This window comes from Podarcis melisellensis (assembly GCF_964234715.1).
Source record: "Podarcis melisellensis genome assembly, chromosome: 9".
NCBI lineage: Eukaryota > Metazoa > Chordata > Lepidosauria > Squamata > Lacertidae > Podarcis > Podarcis melisellensis.
The window spans coordinates 54874872-54893646 of record NC_138541.1 but is presented as its reverse complement, the minus strand read 5'-3'; the positions used below and the strand labels follow the sequence as shown (position 1 = coordinate 54893646).

The window sequence follows — 18775 nt, the reverse complement described above, 5'->3', positions numbered from 1 at the left end:
TGAAAGGACTAGGTAGTGCGGGAGGGACAGTTAATCCCTTTACGAATTCCGAGCATCTTTATTCTGATGGAATATGATAATAATGCTGGAATTACTATGGTGCATAATAGATCTATTGCCTGGTATATGCTGCATGTTTAAATTAATCTTATCTGCACTAACTTGGAACGTAAATGAGTACTCCAATTAAAATTAATATCAAACTTAAAATACGAAGGGTATGGTCTACCCAGATAACCCAGACCTTACTTTTTAAATAAAAGACATATTTTAAAAAGAAAAAGAAACACCACACTGATACATATCCCTTCCTCCTGAATCAAGGTGGAGATTGGGACACCTTACAAGGAACTTGCAAAAGTAGGGAGTCAGCAACCTGGATTTCTCCTAGACTTGATTTTCAATTAAAAGATGCACTAAGTGACCCTAATGGAAGATGTATCTTCCTCAAAGGACTGTTAGATAACTCCTGGCTGACATTATGCTCTGTTTATGTACCTAATACCTAACAAGAATAATTTCTAGATGAAGCTTTTACATTACTGCACTCATTTAAACAAGGCGAAGTGGTGATAAGTGGTAACTTTAATCTTGTACTTAATGATTATTTTGATAGAAGCAGAACATCTCACCTGTTGCAAAACCCACGCAAACCACCCACTTTTAAAGCATCCCTGTACAACCTATTACATTAACACAATTACTTTTATGCTTGGTGCTTAGCCAATTCAGAACTAATAAACCATACACATATGTCAGCAGGGTACAAAAATTATGCCAGTTTGTATTATTATTCACAACTCAGAAGTTGGTCGTCTTAATATCTTGGGCCATGCCCCTGTTATCGCCTAAACCTTTCTATTGGATATTTTTAAAGACATGATTTAAAATGTTCTGAATTATTTGGGGGAAAACATTTTATCAATATGATGTTGCTATATTCCTTCCTGACCCTGAAACCTCATTATCTGCCACTATGCATCAACTTGTTATATCTGGCAAGATATCTGGGTTTACCATTAACTTCAGCAAATGTGGGTTGATTCACCCCTCTAAAATTACAACTGCATTGACACAAAACAACTGGCCTAAAACACTGTAATACCTCCTTTAAATAACAGAGTGAATATACCTTAGAATCTATCTAAACTAGAAAAATTGAACCTTAATCCGCTGATAAAAGATTTAACAACTAAACTAAAAAATTGGTCAAAACTAACATACTCATAGTTAGTCAGAGTTTCTAAAACAAAAATGATGCTATTATCATACCTTCTTTACTTATTCAGAGTCTTACCAATAAGCATACCCATATACCCATATCTCAAGTTAATAATTACCAAAAAGCTACTAAATTTTATTCATGCCAACAAGAGACCGTGGCTATCTCATAAAACCTAAGAAACAATGAGGCAGAGTGATACCAAACCTAAAATGGTATAAAGACTCTGCTCATGTACAGAATATCATTTTGATTTTACTTCTAAACTAAACACAAGCCCCTTGTAGCACCAGAAATCATTTTTATATTGGGATATACCATGTGGCTGGTTAGAGATACACCTGATTTTACATTTTCTAAATAAGCCAAATGTAAGGACTCAAGCACTACACAGTTTAAATAGTGTTAGGCAACTACTCAACTCAACTAACTCACTGGGGAAAGGAATAATCTCCCAACTATCTATAATTCTCACACAATTAGCTATCCTTGCTCTCATTTTATTAAGACTTAAAATGGGGGAAAGCTTTTGGAGAAGAACAACTCTGGGGAATAATTTGGAATAATCTACCATTTGCATCCATCTCAATTAGAACATGAGAAGATGCTTTAAACATAGCACATCACTGGTACATGTGCCCAACCAGATTATGCAGAATTAATCCTAACACATCCAACCTTTGCTGGCAGGAATGCAATTTTTCTGGCTCTCAAGTACACGTGGTGATTTCCTCCCAAACTCAAAAAGGTTATGAAACAATTAATCAGACCCCAAATTAGCCCCACTATCTTATTTTAATTCTTGGTGTAAGAACATAACCAATAAAGACCTCATCCTCCATTTATTAACTGCAGCTAGATCAGTGATTGCAAAAATAATGGAAAACTTTAAATGCAAATCTTTTTGAAGCCTGGATTTCACAAGTATGGAACATTTTGCTTCTGGACAAATTAACCATTTCACAAAATGAATATTGATCTGGAAAGGGAAAGACTCAAATCTTCTACATGACGTGTTATCCTTTTATTTATTTAGTTAAGACAATCAAACATGGTTTTCACCCTTCATTGACTCATGGATAGATGCTTTCATTTGATTGCCTTTCTTGGAATGTCTAAAACTACAACCATCAGCTGGTGTTTTTCTTTCTTTTCTGTATAACTACTAAGATCTGTTTTCCTTGTATGAGCAGGTTTTGTTATTTGAAATTTAAAATCAATTTCATAAAGTGCTTGCAACAAGTTCGCCCAAACAGGCAAAAATGGGAGGTGTGTTTTGGAGCATGAACTCATACACAAAGGAGACACAATTTAGCCTCATCCGTAATGTTTTCCACAACCCCTGCAGGTTGGCAGGTCCCAGTACATGCTTCCATGACATGCTCCTTACAGTATTTTTTGGGCTAAGCTCTTAAACTCTCAATTACCACTTTTTAACCAGATATCTTCTTTTTTCTGAAAAGTATTTTACGTTTCCTAATACTTTTTTCTGAAAAGTATTTTACGCTTCCTTCACGGAGAGCACGTGTTGCGGTGGGGGCCCGCCAGGACACTCCAAAGTTGTGGGGCGGGCTAATTGATCGTTGGCCACTGATGCGATTGGGCTTCCCTTGTTGTTGGGAAGAAGTTAATGTTGCCATTTGTTGATTGACAGCCAGAAATGCTAAAACTCCTTGCATGAGGCTAGGGCTTCCTCTTTTTGCCCGTGCATCGGATTGCCCGCCCCCCCCCCCCATATTTAGCGTTGTTCGCGTTGACCTTGCTATGCCTGTCATGGGGTCGTCTGCTCTTGGGGCAGGAGCCCGGTAGGAATTTTGTCCATCTGGCTGATTGGCTGGAGCCATTTGGTTTTTACCTACTGTGTAGCAAATCATCACAACTTGTAAAGTTGCAGTTAGGCATTGGTTTATGGTTTGGTTGGTTGAGGGGCATGGATTGGCTGTGCCTGCCCCTCTAATGCTGCTGCTGCAAGGGATTCTGTTAAAGGAATCAGGGGCTAACTATTGCTTGTCCACCCTGTCAAGGGGGCTCGGGCCACTGCAAGAGCTTCTGGCTGCATTTGGGGAGGGCTGAGGGCAGGTTCCCTGCTCCGTCGCTACCCCCAAGTGTATTCCCCTTTTCTGACTTTCGCAGGCATGCAGAATGTCAGTCTGTCCCCCACGGTGGAGGCAGATAGTTGCAACCAATGCCTAAGCAACAACTCACATGTTGTATTTTAATAAAGTTGTGGCCAAAATTATGCCAAAAACCTTAAACAAAAAATTTCGTGTGATGTGTGAGTTATTGGGGGGCTCCTGGGGACCTCGACACACCATTGTGAATTATGTCACATGGTGACACACACACACACTACAAATTATATGTAGCTTGTTTCTTTGTTGGCAGTTGGATTAGCCCACCCTATGACATGATCATAATGCTCTTTAATAATCTCACTACATGCCCACTGTCTGTTGTGTTTTTCTCCAACAGCTGCTATCTTACTTTTTGGAGTATATGCACTGCTAACGCACCATCAGCCAGTTCTTCACTCTCCAGGACTTTGCTTAAGCCATTTGCTAAAAAGCACATAATCAAACAGACCTTTAATGCAGTAATCCATCAGGCAAAGCCTGCAGATGAAGAAATGGCTAGAGAAAGAGAGGAGTCTTGCATGTCATATAATCATCACCATAGGGTGACTCTCAGAATGTAAAATGGCATAAAGCTGGAAGTACAAATAACGCTATTTAAGTCTGCAACCCTTAAACCACTCACTCCATAGTAGATGACTGCAAGATTTCAGCCCATATACTTTCACCTTTGTTTCAGGTTTTTTTTTAAAAAAAGAGCCTTCAATAAAATATACATACCAAGCCTAACAACTTGTATTTTGCCGGAAACAGCTAATTCAGCAAACATGACTCTTCCTCACACTTTAAATAGTCGTTTGTAGAAGAGAAAGCAGCAGTCTGAGGCGAGCCAGGAGTTGAGGGATGAAGCCACAAGTCAGGGTCAAACAGCTACCCAACTGCTCAGGCAAGCTATGATATTTTCTATCATGTTGTCTTAAAAGAAATGGGCAGATTTTCATTAGATAGGATACCTGCAGGTAATATGTAAGCTAGATGCACATAGAACTGGGAGGAGATATGCTGCTACTAAATCATTGTTGTGTGGAGGAAGGGTGGAATTCAAGGAAACCCAACGACAAACTTTCATTAATGCTCTCCCCTCACACATTGTGAATTCAATGTAAAGGGGTTTGATCACATTAGTAAAAGGGAGAAGAGAGAGAAATAAGGGGGTAACAGAAAAAGAAAATGGGGTGGTCATGATCATCAGGGCCGCAAAGCACCAAACTCAGCACTCTACAAACACCAACAATCAGGGCTTGCAAAGCACCACATAGGGTGCTATGTATAGGGGTTTGCTAGCACCTGAAAACCTGTTTTTGGCACAGCTGTGTCTTTATCTGTCCCACAGGGCTGTTTTTCAGTGGAAACTCAGTTCCGTCACACCTCAGGTAGGTGAGAACAAGGGAGGTGTTCGTGGTGAGTTCTGGCACCTCTTTTTCTAGAAAAATAGCACTAACTAACATCGTATGTGAAGCCAGGTGTAAGGGAGGTGGGGAGAACATGGCCAAAATGACCTTGTGGGCCAAATGAGGTTTTAGTGTGCCTCATTAGGTGCACAGGCCAGAAGTTCCCCACGACTGGCCTAGATACACACACACACACACACGTGTGTGTTTTGCAATGGGTTGGAAGAAAGTTGTTTTGAGACTTTGTCAGAATGCATAACAAAAGTCATACCAAAAGACAACTTTGAAGGATGCTTCCAAAATGAGGGAGACAACACTGCAATTGGCAACATGTTATCCATAAGGTTGATGTTGCAAATCAATAGGGCAAAGGGCTCCAAAAGGTTCTGTTTAAGTGAGGTGAAAAACAACAAAATGGGGGATGTAAGAAACTCTCTTCTTAAGATAAGCTGATGAGATCAAAGGGCTACCCAGAACTAAAACCATAGTGGAAAGTTCACTGACAATGTCAACTTTCAGTGCTTTGTGGCAGTGAAATACAAACTCTGTATTACAAACTGTTAAGGAAGTGACCGGGGGGGGGGGGTGTGAGCATGGTTATGTTTCTGATTTCTTTCCTAGTGTAACAGGGAAATTCCTTCTTCATTCTAAAATGTTCCTAATCATATGTTCTTCTCTGTCAAATTCTGAGAAAAGAAACTTTACTTTTAAAGCAATGGAAATTGCCTTTCCCCATAACTGAAATTTGCAAGTCAGTATCTCATCATTCTTGAGTCTTCTACATGCCAGAACCTCAGCACTGCCCAAGCCTAACCAAGTTGACTTATATGTAACAACATTGATTTTCATTATTCTTGCTTCCATTAAGTATGTTGAGGGCTACACCCGCAAACAGCTAAAAGTCTCCTAGAATAATTTATAGGAGGAATTTAAAACAGCAAACAGCATGTATCTCTGGTATACAAATGCCTTAAGGCTGTTTTTTCAACAGTTGTCCCCCAAGCCCTTCACTTTTCATGTCCTATAATAATAAATAAGGTTCGTTCAAAGCACTCTGTGTGTGTACCCAGCAATAAAAATATAGATTATATTCAAGCCATAAAAGCTAGGAATAAAGGCTTTGAGTTCTTCCATTCCAATAAAGTTTTTGCTTCTGTTTCACTGCTGATAGAATGTCGTAAATTTTGTCATATTCATGACACAATTATAGCAAAACATCTGTTTGTGGTTATGAACCGACAAAGTATACATACTTTTTGCTGATCAATAAAATGCGCAATAAATGTCAGGAAAGTTGACATCATAAATTAAACCCAATGATAAGATATTTGGATTCAAGGACGGTTAGGACAAACTGTGATGCTTACAGCAGTGAAAAGGACAGAGACTAAAAATTGATTTGGGAGAACTTATCTATAAACCCTCCTAAAATCCTTCTTCATTGACACTCTTCTAACTTTTCCTTATCTGTTCGAAGCATGGTGGGAATTGGTAAGGTAGAAAGACATGTCTAGCTTTGATTTATACAAGGTTATATTTGGAGAGATTTTCATTTCATTTTGTAGGGAGCTCTGCTGTGATAAGAATTTTTCATACAATTAACACAATGAACAACCAAACATACATAATGTAACACCTCATTTAGCATGGCCAAGGGAAGACTTGTGAAGATGAATGATGTTACTTATATATTTTTTTACATCAGAATAAGAAGTTACATGAAACCAAGCCTCACTATTCAGAACAGCCGAGCTTGCTTTTCAATTAATATCAAACAAGTTTGTCCTCTCCTGTTGCTTGTATACTGGCAGAAAGAGAGAGGATCAATGTTGCCTCCATCTCTCTTCCCATCCCAAGGGGCATAAAGTGATAAATGCATCCAGTATGGTTGCATCAGTTCCTCTTGAGTTCTGAAAACTATGAAGCCTCTAGGCAAAAGATTCCTGCATTGCAGAACTAGATCCGGCATAGGCAAACTCCGGACCTCCAGATGTTTGAGACTACAATTCCCATCATCCCTAGCTAACAGGACCAGTGGTCAGGGATGATGGGAATTGTAGTCCCAAACATCTGGAGGGCCGGAGTTTGCCTATGCCTGGACTAGATGAGTCTTTGTGGTCCATTTAAATTCTATAATTCTATGGGCCTAAGTATATTCCCAGTGTTGGCTCCATTGGGTGATCTCCAATTCTATACTCAGAGCAGACCCATTGAAATCCATGGGCTCATTCTGGATATGATTTCACCCATCAAGAATCCTCAATTTATGCTCTGTTTATTCTTCTTTCAGTAAGTGAGCCTACTGTATAGATCTCAAGTTTTGTTTCTTTTGGGATGAAATGCAAATGTTATAGTGTAGTTGATCCAACGCCATTTCCTTGATTTAATAAATCACCTACACTTTTGTGAAAAAGCATTAGCGTCATCAACTTTCAAGACAAACATTAGTAACAAATGCTTAATCTTAATAATGTCACAATGGAAAGTGATTATTTTAACTGATTACTTCTGAGTTGGGAGAGAATGTTATATCAAACTTGACAAATGCAAATTTTTACTTCTCGAGAAGAGTTTAATCAGTTTAATGTGTCATTAAATTAACTGGCATTCCTCAATACCCCAGTGCAGCCACTGAAAGTCAGTCTGCTCATTCACCCAAAGCCCTGATATATTCAAAGTTAAGCTAAGATTGTTTTGGTAAAGGGAGTTGTATGAAGGTTTTATCATATTCTGTAATGTAAGGTAAACTTGCATTGTCATTGATCCTTCAAAGTCAAAGTAAGCACTTGAATGGTAAGCACTTACTTAAATTCCATTGGACTCAGTAGGAATTAGGGCAGAATTAACATTGCATGTGTATGTATGCACAAAAATAAAATATGCAGAGGCTGATAAGCACATTCATCTGAACACAATTAGAAGTCCCCTTTGGGTCTACCTGCTCAGTGGCAGAAGGTTGGGGTGGTCACATGGTTTCATGATACTGAAGGTGGGGCCAGCACATGAGCCCATACACTTCCACACATGTTGCTTGAACACCCAAATAGGGCTATTGTTAGGCACTTAAGTGTATTTAACTGTGGCTGGGTAATACCCATAATAAATAATACTCTCCTAGCAATTATCAACACTGGAGAAAGTGGAGGGTCTTACTTGTTTGTATTTAGTAGACTGAGATAAAATGTATGTTTTATTATACTTGTTTCTCACTCTTTGGAAGACCCAGAATGCCTTATTTTTAACTTGCAAACCATTTGTCATCCAGTAATTCACTAGATGGTGATGTATGTATTTTTGTAGCTTAGACCTAAACACCTTTGCTTGGAAGTAGGTACTGTTTTAATTCCATGGAATCAGTTTCCAAGGAAGAGTGCCTTGACATCTAACTTTAGGAATATTTTGTGTACTGTGCATCTCCAGACTGACACTTCAAAAAGAAGGAGAAAATCTGGGTCTAGTTTTGAAGATGCACGATTCAGGCACATCACTGTCCTTATCCCCCAATGCAATGGTAGTCTGGGATATCAAAGAAGAGAGTTGAATTGTCTGAAATGCAAGGCTAAGGCCATAAATTAAGACCTACCATTGTAATATATTTCTGCACATTTATGGAGTATTCGCCCATCATCATCCCCTCCCCATCACTGCACTACATAAACCTAGGTGCATTCATGCATTCTGAAAGGGCCATCTGCCCTTCAAAGATTCAGAACGACAATCTGAGGTATTATTTCAATGGGGAAGAGAGGACAAACTCAAAACATTGTTCAGAGGCCTCTTTTTAACTTACCCTCAACATGGCAGAAGATAGATATCAATAATCTATGAGCCTGTACATAAGTCTCTCATGTGCATCAATGCCATGTACTCACTTAGAATATTGTTTCTAGGATGATGTGATCTAAGGGCAGAAGGTATGATTAGATCCTTTTTAATATCTTGTATTTTATGATGTTCCTAAATACACACAGGTACAATTTCCTGAGAAGTACAGTGTGGTGTTTTACTTCTGCCAATGTTCTTCCCTGTCTATCTCCACTAACCCTGATATGTGTAGGTTCAACATCACACAAGTACAAGTACATTTTGAAAACTGGCAATCTGGAACTATTAAAATCTCCTAGGCCAAAGCTGGTTTCTAGTCTTCAAGGTCCTGTTAGTTAAAACTCCAGGGGTCTCATAATGTTAATCCCCCCTCCCGCTTTTTGGCTCATGCTTGTTTTTATCTATCTTTTTACTTTATGAATTCTCAAGTTATAATGAGAACTTTAAGCCTTGGCTTTGGCACCTTACCAATTATGGGCGGTGTGTGAAAGATAATTTCATTTCCAAAGGTATTGTGATTACACAAAAACACAAAAGCAATAATTCATGTTACCCAGCATCAAATAATTTTGCAGTATTGATTTTTGGGGGGAGGAGGGGGAAGCTAGCATTCTGGTATCAAGGTCTGTCAGACACCAAACAAGCAATTGTGCAATTCTTTGCCAGTCTGCCTGATCCTGAGGCAGTTCCTGAGATGCCCAGGATTTCACAAGAAATGGGGGCGGGGGAGAGAAAAAGAACAGTGTTGACAAGGAATAGGCACTTCCAGTATTCTTCAACTCCATAATTGTATTTTCACACTGCAGACACCATCCTACAGTAACCGCTTCCCACTTATGGAGCATGTGTACACAAACACAGTATCATTTATTTTACATTATTTGTAGGCCACCAAATATTCCAGTGTGGAAGGTGGCTATTTAATACAACTGGAAAGCACTGAAAAACATTGTAAGAGAAACAGTGGGTGTATATATATACACAAACGCATACGCGCTTTGGGAACAGCATCGAGTCTATGGGGAAATAGCTGCCTATCTCTAGTGTACAAGATTTGTGCCTATTAACCATGTGTAAGCTATTTGTTCTTCAGCCATTCGTATCAGGCCCACAGTTTAACATTGGAATCCTTATTCTTCGCATTTGCCTGTTGAAACTTTTGGTTTCCTAAGAAACAAATAGATGCTTTTTCCCAAGTTGTTGTTACAGTATTTGCATTTTCTTGGAGCGTGTCAGGCCAGTAGTTTTGTTTTACTGTAATAATAGTGCATTTATTCCCTGATTCCTGTTATCTTCCAAGTGGCAGCTCAGCTCTACGTTTTATAACATTTCATCCCCGTTAACACCTCTGTGTTGTTTTCATCTTAAAATTGTTTTCAGAAATACTATTTTTCTAGTTTTCTTCAACAACCATGACAACATTGTGGAGTGTGCAGAGCATATGATTTGGGGTTCAGTAGCCTTAAGTGGGGCTATCCTGAGGCTCAAACCAGACATTACAAAGAATCAGGTGTGGGGAACGGGGACATATTCATCCTGAGGGCCATATTCCCTGATTGGTCAACTTCCAAGGGCTTCATGATGTCATTGGTGGACTGTGCCATAGGCAAGAGTGCATGGAGCCACTAATGCAGCTCTTTCCACTCCATCCTCCATCTTGGCAAAAAAATAAAAGAGGTATTATCATAGTCTGAAGACATGTTCCAACCCAGAAAACACAGAGGGATGTAGTGTGTGGCTTGCGTAGAGTTCCCATCAAGGTTCATCTGCCCCTAGATTGTCTATCAGCTCTGTCTAATGATGTGTATAAAATACTACTTCATTCAGTTAGGGTTACTGGATAAAGAAAATTGACGTTTTAAAGGATAAAAAAGTGACATTTTTAAGGCATTCCACATACCTTTGTTGCTTGAAGGGATTTTCAATGTGCTGACTAAAAAGAATTAAACTTGTCCTCCTCCTGTCTGCCCCACGCCAAAATAATCTTCTGCTTCTTTAAAAATATCCTATGTTCATTTCACATTTGCAGTTTTATATATTACATCCATCTGATGGGTCCTTAAAGTGCTTATCAATTCCCTTTCCCCCCAGACCCAATAGCTTAAATGTTCCCTGGTGTTAGCATGAGTAGCATGATTGAATTCCATGAACCTCATTATTTTTCAATTTGTTGCATTCTCATGCCATAATTGATCTCTTTCTCACAAGAGAGGAAATAGCTTTCTTAAGGATCTTGGTGTATCCCTATAGATTGAATAAATCTAAATCCTGCTGGATTTAATACATTTACTAAATCCCTAACAGAGTATCTTTCCTTTCTAACCATTTATAATTATGAAAGTCTTGGACCTGATGCTATTCTGACTTGAACAGTCATCAAATGGAGAACAATTCAATTAGCAGTGTCCTTTTAACACCTTTTTAGAATAAAGCCTTCTGTGGGCAAACCTACAGTCTTTCCCAGTGTCTGTGCTCCTGTCCTCAGCCTTTCTTTCGTTAAACTGTCTTGTTCTCCCAGGAGCACCGGCACACTTACAGATCTGCAGAGTTTGTGCATCATGCGCGTGACAGACCTCAGCAACTCAGCATTTTGGCTAATCTACTTTATTTACATATAAACACACACGGAGCACTGCAACATGGCTCCCTCTCTCTCTAGCATCAGACAGCAAAGAGGAAAAAAACAAAGGACAATAGTCCCACTTCACGGAACACAGTAACACAAACATCCTGTCTTCATCACTTCCCACTCTGTGGAGTCAAAACACACACTGTCATGTGACAGACAAAAATCCCATGACTGCAATCATAGATCAGAAATTCTAACAGTCTGGTGGCAGTAGGTTAAGGAACTAGTTACTTGGGATCAAAGACCCATGAAGTGTTTTTAACATGGGTAGGTGCTTAAGGTGATTGTTACACTGTATACACAATATTACACAAAAAATGAAATTCACAAGGGATCCCAACTGTACCGAAAGGACACAGTTTATGAATAACATCTGCACTATATATTTAAAGCACCCACATTCAAATGGGTCCCCAAGATTCTGTCATGGGTTAGGACTCAGTGTGATGGCCTGGGAATCTGATTCAGAGGCTGAACCTGAGGAATCCCAGCCTGCACAGGAGTCCCCGCCTCCAGGGCCAGCTGAGCCGGGGCAGGGGCTTGAACCTGAAGGGCCCTCACCTGTGCCAGATCCTCAGGAGCAGACACCGGCTGAATCCGCTCTGGCTCCGGAGGTGATCAAGGACCCATTGCCTGCAGGTGCTCCTCTCCCAGCCCTGTCAGGGGAAGGTGAGGTTGCCTCTGGGTCCAGTAACCCTCCAGCCTCTCCTGAGCTGCAGAGGCTCAGGGCAGAGAGGCAGAGGGAACTAAGTTCTCACAGGAGAAGTGCTCACCTCCAGGCCAGGAGAGGCGAGTCACCTGTGGACCGGGACCACCCTATGCCTCACGGCAGATAAAAGCCAGTCAGCCCAGTCCCAGGTTTGGGGAGCAACATTGTTGGTTACCTGTTCCTGCCGGCACCCTGTCCTGCTTTTTGCCAGAGTTCCTGACCATGCCCAACTCCCTGCCTTGGACCCCACTTCAGCCTCGGACCAGACATGGACCACGCTGCACAGTACCAGCATACTCGGTTTCACCTGCTGAGCAGCAGCCTGAAGGAGCAGAAGGCAAAGTGACTCCACCTGCTGCTGATCAGCATTCTTGCTCCTGATGAGAACCAGCTGGCTCCAGCTTTCTTAAGCAGGGATTCCAGCCTCAGTCAGTTGCTGGAAACAACCCTGGTTGTTCCTAACCAGACCTTGCTGATTCTTGCTTCTTATGACATTAGACCCTTGGCTTTCTTGACCCCTGGATTATCTGACTATGTGAACTGAGATGCTCCTGACCTTAGGACTGGACTGGACCTTGTATATGGAGGCAGGTACCCCCCTGAGACTTGGCTGGTTGGCTGGCTTCTCCCTCCACTGACCTCTACCCTGGCAGCCAGATTCTGAGGGAAGTCATGGGTTGCCACATGGAAGGGAGAACAAGCTAGTTTTCTCCTGCTCAGGAGAAAGTTACAAGAAAAGAGATTCCAACTTAAACATCAGGAAGAACTTTCTGACACCAAGAGCTGTTTGTCAATGGTACGGTCTCCCTCAGGAGGTGGTGGGCTCTCTTTCCTTGGAGGTTTTTAAGTAGAGGTTGGTACGGTCTTCTGTCATGGATACATTAGTCTTTCTCTCTCCTAACATTGTGGCCCTGTTTAGCTTGTCTTGGCTCCCTCCACATCTAAGCTCTCAGGGCATGGAATGCAAGGTGCTGTAGTCAGTTTGTGGGTTCTATAGTTGCACTTCTTTTGTCATTAGCCTTGGCTTCATCAGCAGCCTAATCACTTCAGGCTTAAGATTTACCTGTAGCCATAGAGAGTTGACAACCCAGTTAGCGTCTCCAACCCCCTTGTTCTACCTGGACACTGAGGTCCAGCGCTGAGGGCCTTCTGGCAGTTCCCTCACTGCGAGAAGCCAAGTTACAGGGAACCAGGCAGAGGGCCTTCTCAGTAGTGGCACCTGCCCTGTGGAACACCCTTCCACCAGATGTCAAAGTGAACAACAACTACCAGACTTTTAGAAGACATCTGAAGGTAGCCTTGTTTAGGGAAGCTTTTAATGTTTGATGCATTACTGTATTTTAATATTTTGTTGGAAGCTGCCCAGAGTGGCTGGGGATAAATAATAGTTTTTTCTTCTAATAAAAATAAGAGGAGGAGGAGGAGGCGGCAAGGCAGGTATTCCATGCTCCCTACCCATGCTGGAAGATAAGCATGACCTCTGGTAGAAAATCATATATGTATGGACCATTATTATTTCAATGTGACTAGCTACTGTTCTACTTGTATTAAATGTACCTAAAGTTCTGCTGTTCACAAACACAGGAAAATGTTATTTTCAAAAGGGAGAGAGTTTCATTTTTCTTCTCATGTTTAAATTGAGCTCCAATTCATTCATCCTATTAAATTTTAAATATTTTGTATTTGAAGCTCTGCGCTAATATTTTATTCTAGAAAACATTTCATTATTTCAGTTGGTGTGATGTGCTTTGGAGAAATTGTCCTCATAATGTAACTCTTCAGTCTCAGTAGGCGGGTGTTAGTGGAGAATGGAGGATGAATCATTGTTGAGAAGCTGTATATTTTAAAGTTGAAATCAATGTACTTACCAGTGATTTTCAACAGTAAGCAGTTTTGATGTTGAGAATTTCCCACATATTATTTGTGTGGTCAGGATATTTATATGTTACACTTGCCTGAATATTGCCATCCAACAGTATTTAATATCAGGCATGCAATGGTGTTCAGCACTTAACAGTATAGATGGCTGACATGCAGTAGTAAATTGCAATGTTGTTTCAAACTTCCTACCTTCTGGGAACATTTACCATACAAAATCTACCAAGGAACCTCTACATGTTTGACAAAGAATCTCAGGGCATTGCATAGGAATCTGGAGAACATGTTGTAGGGCAGGGATGTGAAACCTGTGACCCTCTAGATGTTGGTCTCCCAGTTCCCATGAGTGGATCTCCATCGTTCAAATTACATGGCGGTGTGTTGCATCTCACTATCATCCATTGTGAACTGAGAGTGCATGCCCAATATCTTCCTGGAAAGCAGTTTCGAAACTTCTGTTGTGTCACATTTAACAATATTTTGTGCCAGTTACGGAATAATATTTAACAGTAAGAGAACATTTGATGAACAGTTGGACATGTAATGATTGACATCTGCCAGCATTTCATACAGGACAAAGTCGGGGTGTCTTAAAGCAACACCCCTTATGTGTTGTAACCCTCTGCCTGGCAAAAGCAAGACATTCGCCATTTTTAAAAAATGCATATTTCCTCTGCCTTGTAATCTTGCCTTGTATAGGCATGTTGAGGGAGCCACACTGTATAAAATACCATTGTCCTCCCATAGGCTCTTATTTATCTAGCATGTTTATCTAGCATGCCCCAAGGAGCTCAAGACAACATGCATGGAATCATGCTGTTATATCCCCAAAAGAACTCTGCAACTTCACAGTTTATACACTGAATTTTCCCACAGTGAAAACACAAATAGTGAAAAAGATTTCCATGTTCTTGTTGTTGTTTTTATAAAAAAATGACCCCTCAGAATATGTACTAGGAATTCTCCAGTATATGTCCATAAACATGGGTCTGTCTGCATTTACTATGCTTGGTGTGCTCCAAAGTAATTGTGGCAAATCCATTTTCTGAGTGAAGTGGCCAGGAACCTCATTATTTGATTGGGAATCTAAGAGAATCCTTTGATATTTGTATAGACTCCCACAAGAGATGGTGGACTCTTCATCCTTGGAGATTTTAAAGCAGAGGTTGGATGGCCACCTGTCAACATATGATTTAGTCGAAATTCCTGTACAGTGGTACCTCTGGTTACGAACTTAATTTGTCCGGACATCCATTCTTAACCTGAGGTACCACTTTAGCTAATGGGGCCTTCCGCTGCTGCCACGCCACCGGCGAACGATTTCTGTTCTCATTCTGAGGTAAAGTTCTTAACCCGAGGTACTACTACTGGGTTAGCAGAGTCTGTAACCCGAAGTGTTTGTAACCCGAGGTACCACTGTACTCCAGGGTGTTTTGACTATATGACCCTCGGGGTCTCTTCCAACTCTACAATTCTATGATTTTATGTAAAACGTTAAATTTGAAATCTCATAGTATGCTATGAGTATGGAGTATGGAGTAGCATGCTATGCCTGTTGATCACAAGCTTTTCACATACCTGCAAGTTCAAATCTTCATGCTACAGATGGCTTCCCTCCTGGTAGCTCTACATTTCCATATAAACATGGGCCCTATCCATGTTACTCTTATAAAGGAGGACAACCAACCTAGAGTTTTATGAACGAGGTAGCTCAGACTATAGAAAGGTACATGTCAAAGAAATATGTGTTGAAGTTTTTAAAGTATGTTGCCAGTAGGCAATGTGCCTATCAAAAACCATGACAGATGTGCATTCATGTCATGAATCATCTCATAATCAGACAGGCATACTCACTTCCCCCTGCACTTACATTGCTTTTAGCATTAACCTTCTAAACCTGAGGTTTGATGGGAGTAAGTAATGCATTGTATATAGTGATTAGATGCCCAACTCAACGGCATATACACACATTTGTATATTATTGCTTCTAGGATGGAATGGGGAATCTGAGAGTCACCAAAAAAGGAATTCGACTTGAAGGTATATCTGAATTTCTACTTCCATTGTATGTGAAAGAAATCCATTCTCGAAAGGTAGGTTGCTTTGTTTAAATAAATAACAAGTTTAAGGCTTTTCTCTTTTTTTTTTGCTTTTGTTATTTTCGCTGAAAGTATTGGATTTCTAAGATACCTTTAAATTGACATTTAGGTGAGGATTCCAAATGTATTTCCTTCTGAGCCTTCAGTGTAGAGGCACATAGGGAACTTAAAGGCTAATCTACCTCAATGATAAATTTTCACTTGACTATACCTTGCAACATTTCTAAGATGAATATTGGTTGTGCTTGCTTATTCTGTGTGAAAACGTAGTTCCTCAGAGTGACATAGACAGTTATGACATAGGTAGCTGATGTGTGAAATGGCCCAATGCATTTTGGAAACCTGAACTTCAAATTGTGTTTTTCTGCTGCCATCACTGTAAAAAGAACTTGGGGATTTTACAAATTTCATACAGATTCTACTCTTGAATGCAACCAGAGGTTCAGAGACACATCACCAGTCAATACAAACTGCTAGGAAACTACAATGTGAGGGGAGCTATTGCCTTCATGTCCCATCAGGACTCCTCTAAGTTAAATGACTATGTATTTACTCAATAAAATAAAATAAAACATAAAGCTAATACTATAGCAGTGAACTACCGGTACATATATATTGGGAATGTATCATTCAACATTCAGCTTTTAAGAATTATCTAGTAGTCATCATGAGCAGATTGGTGCATTTGGAGCATATGCTTGGCCTTTTCCCAAAGAATTTATTTCCAATTAAGTATTCATGCTTGCATCCTTAGGCCATAATTTAGCGTAGATGTAAACATGCTTAAGCCTATTGAAACCAACAGGCCTAAGTACGCACTGGTGTGTGTCCACTAGTGAACAGCTTTATAATAAAACAGAGGCTGGGAATGTTCTAATATGAGAAGTATCTCATCCAAAAGTACATTAGCTAAAGCAGCCCATCACATTATTGTTTAGTATGTAATTGTTTTACTGCTTAAAGTAGGCCATTACAGAAAAACAAGAGACATTATAAATTCTGCAGAGCAAGCCAGCTATTACAATTCTGTCAGGTGGCAACGGAGTTCTTAAAGATATATTTTTAGAAGATCTTGTGTTTTGCTTTCTTCGGTTCAGGAGTTCTTTCTAGCATGCCAATGCTAACCAGTAATCAAGGAGTGAAGCAAAAATGTTTTGAGTCAATGAAGTGTAGGGAAATTTAATATACATTGCTGCTCCAAAGTTGTCAGGAATGAAGAGCTATTTAAAAACTTGTCAGTCCCAAGAAAGGCTACAACAAGCACTGATTTAAACGCCCGCTGAAGTTGTGTACATTTTATAAATTGCTGTCCTAGGCACCAGCCAGGGAAGGCACACGTCTGAAAGTTACTTTTTAATTGACAAAAGTACACAGAAATTCCCACTGTCCTGTCGCCCCCACTTCTAGGCCCCAAGCAGCTGTTCCCAGGTGTTCATCCTGCAGAGCGCTTGCAGCAACAATGGGACCACACAAACCCAGGTTGTCTTCTCCTACATGGAAACTATCACTGCTCTTCTTTCTTCAAGCCCCTCCTTGTTCCAGTAGACACTGGGGCAGGGGGTGGTGTGGATTCAACCAGCCTGTCCCTCACCTGAACATCCTCTTCCCCTGACACATCCTGCACACCATCTCCCAGCTCTGGCCATTCCTCTTCCGCCGAACATCACAGCCTGTGCCAAATTCCATAAATCACTGCCCTGCTCTCAAAAATCAATCCCCAGGCTTCCCACCTCTGTCACATACCCATCAGAGCCCTGCCAGACCCTGATATCTGCCCCCATCTAATGATATGCTGGGAAGTCTGTCACTTCCTCATTCAGGGCCATGTTTCTTAACATGTGACTTGCACAGGGACAGTGTATTAGAATTATGTCTCCAGTGTAATAAGCAGTCCACTGGTGGCCCCATCCACTCTGAATCAATCCTGATTCAGATTGCACTGCCATGCCCCATTGGGTGGGGTGGAATATTGAGAACTTATATAGGTCGGATTTTTTGTAAGCCACTTGGGGAATTGGTTTCAAAGATGGGATAGAAATACCATAGGAAATAGATAAAATGGAAATTTCATGGCTTAGAGACTGGGGTGAAGGAGGGCCTCCATCTTCTTGTTTCATTCCTTTCCACTCTATCTCTTAACAACACAAATCTTCACTACTACTACTACTACTACTACTACTACTACTACTACTAATACCCCCTTCTGAAAGCATTTCTCTGACTCTCTTTCCTTCCCTCTCCCGTTCCCTGCTCATGTTTGGATGGTAGCTCAATCTGTTTCAGGTCTGTGCCAATTTCACATAATCATGGATTCGTATTAATAAATCCATCCCATCTGGTTTACATATTAATCAACAATTTTGGAAAATTATACAAAACTCTTATTAAATGCAAATGTTTGTAATAAATACCAAATTTAGATACATATTCTAGCACAAAATAATATGAATTTAGGTTGTTTTTTTTGTTTCAGTTCATGCATATCTAAGTGAGTGTGTGTATGCATAAGCAAAAAAAAAAAGCATTGCAAAATTTGAAGAAGTCCAAAGTCCCAAGAGTAATAACTTTCAGATTTGTGCCATTTTGTCTAGGAAGTACAGATCAGATAAATCAGCATCAGAATGTAAGGTAAAGGTAAAGGTAAAGGTACCCCTGCCCGTACAGGCCAGTCTTGACAGACTCTGGGGTTGTGCGCCCATCTCACTTAAGAGGCCAGGGGCCAGCGCTGTCCGGAGACACTTCCGGGTCACGTGGCCAGCGTGACATCGCTGCTCTGGCGAGCCAGAGCCGCACACGGAAACGCCGTTTACCTTCCCGCTGGTAAGCGGTCCCTATTTATCTACTTGCACCCGGAGGTGCTTTCGAACTGCTAGGTTGGCAGGCGCTGGGA

The 18775-nt window shown here is 40.7% G+C and overlaps 1 protein-coding gene across 2 annotated transcripts in view; it reads left to right on the top strand.

The window, feature by feature from the left end:
- Positions 1–18775, top strand: part of SGCZ (sarcoglycan zeta) — a 559799-nt gene that overhangs the window by 414517 nt on the left and 126507 nt on the right. The window contains exon 3 of one of the 2 annotated variants that reach the window (XM_081924602.1): positions 15778–15879. The exons of the other annotated variant lie outside the window; for it this stretch is intronic. Coding sequence (XP_081780728.1) covers positions 15778–15879 — 102 coding nt within the window. The remainder of the gene's footprint in view (positions 1–15777; positions 15880–18775) is intronic. 2 annotated transcript variants of the gene reach the window in all.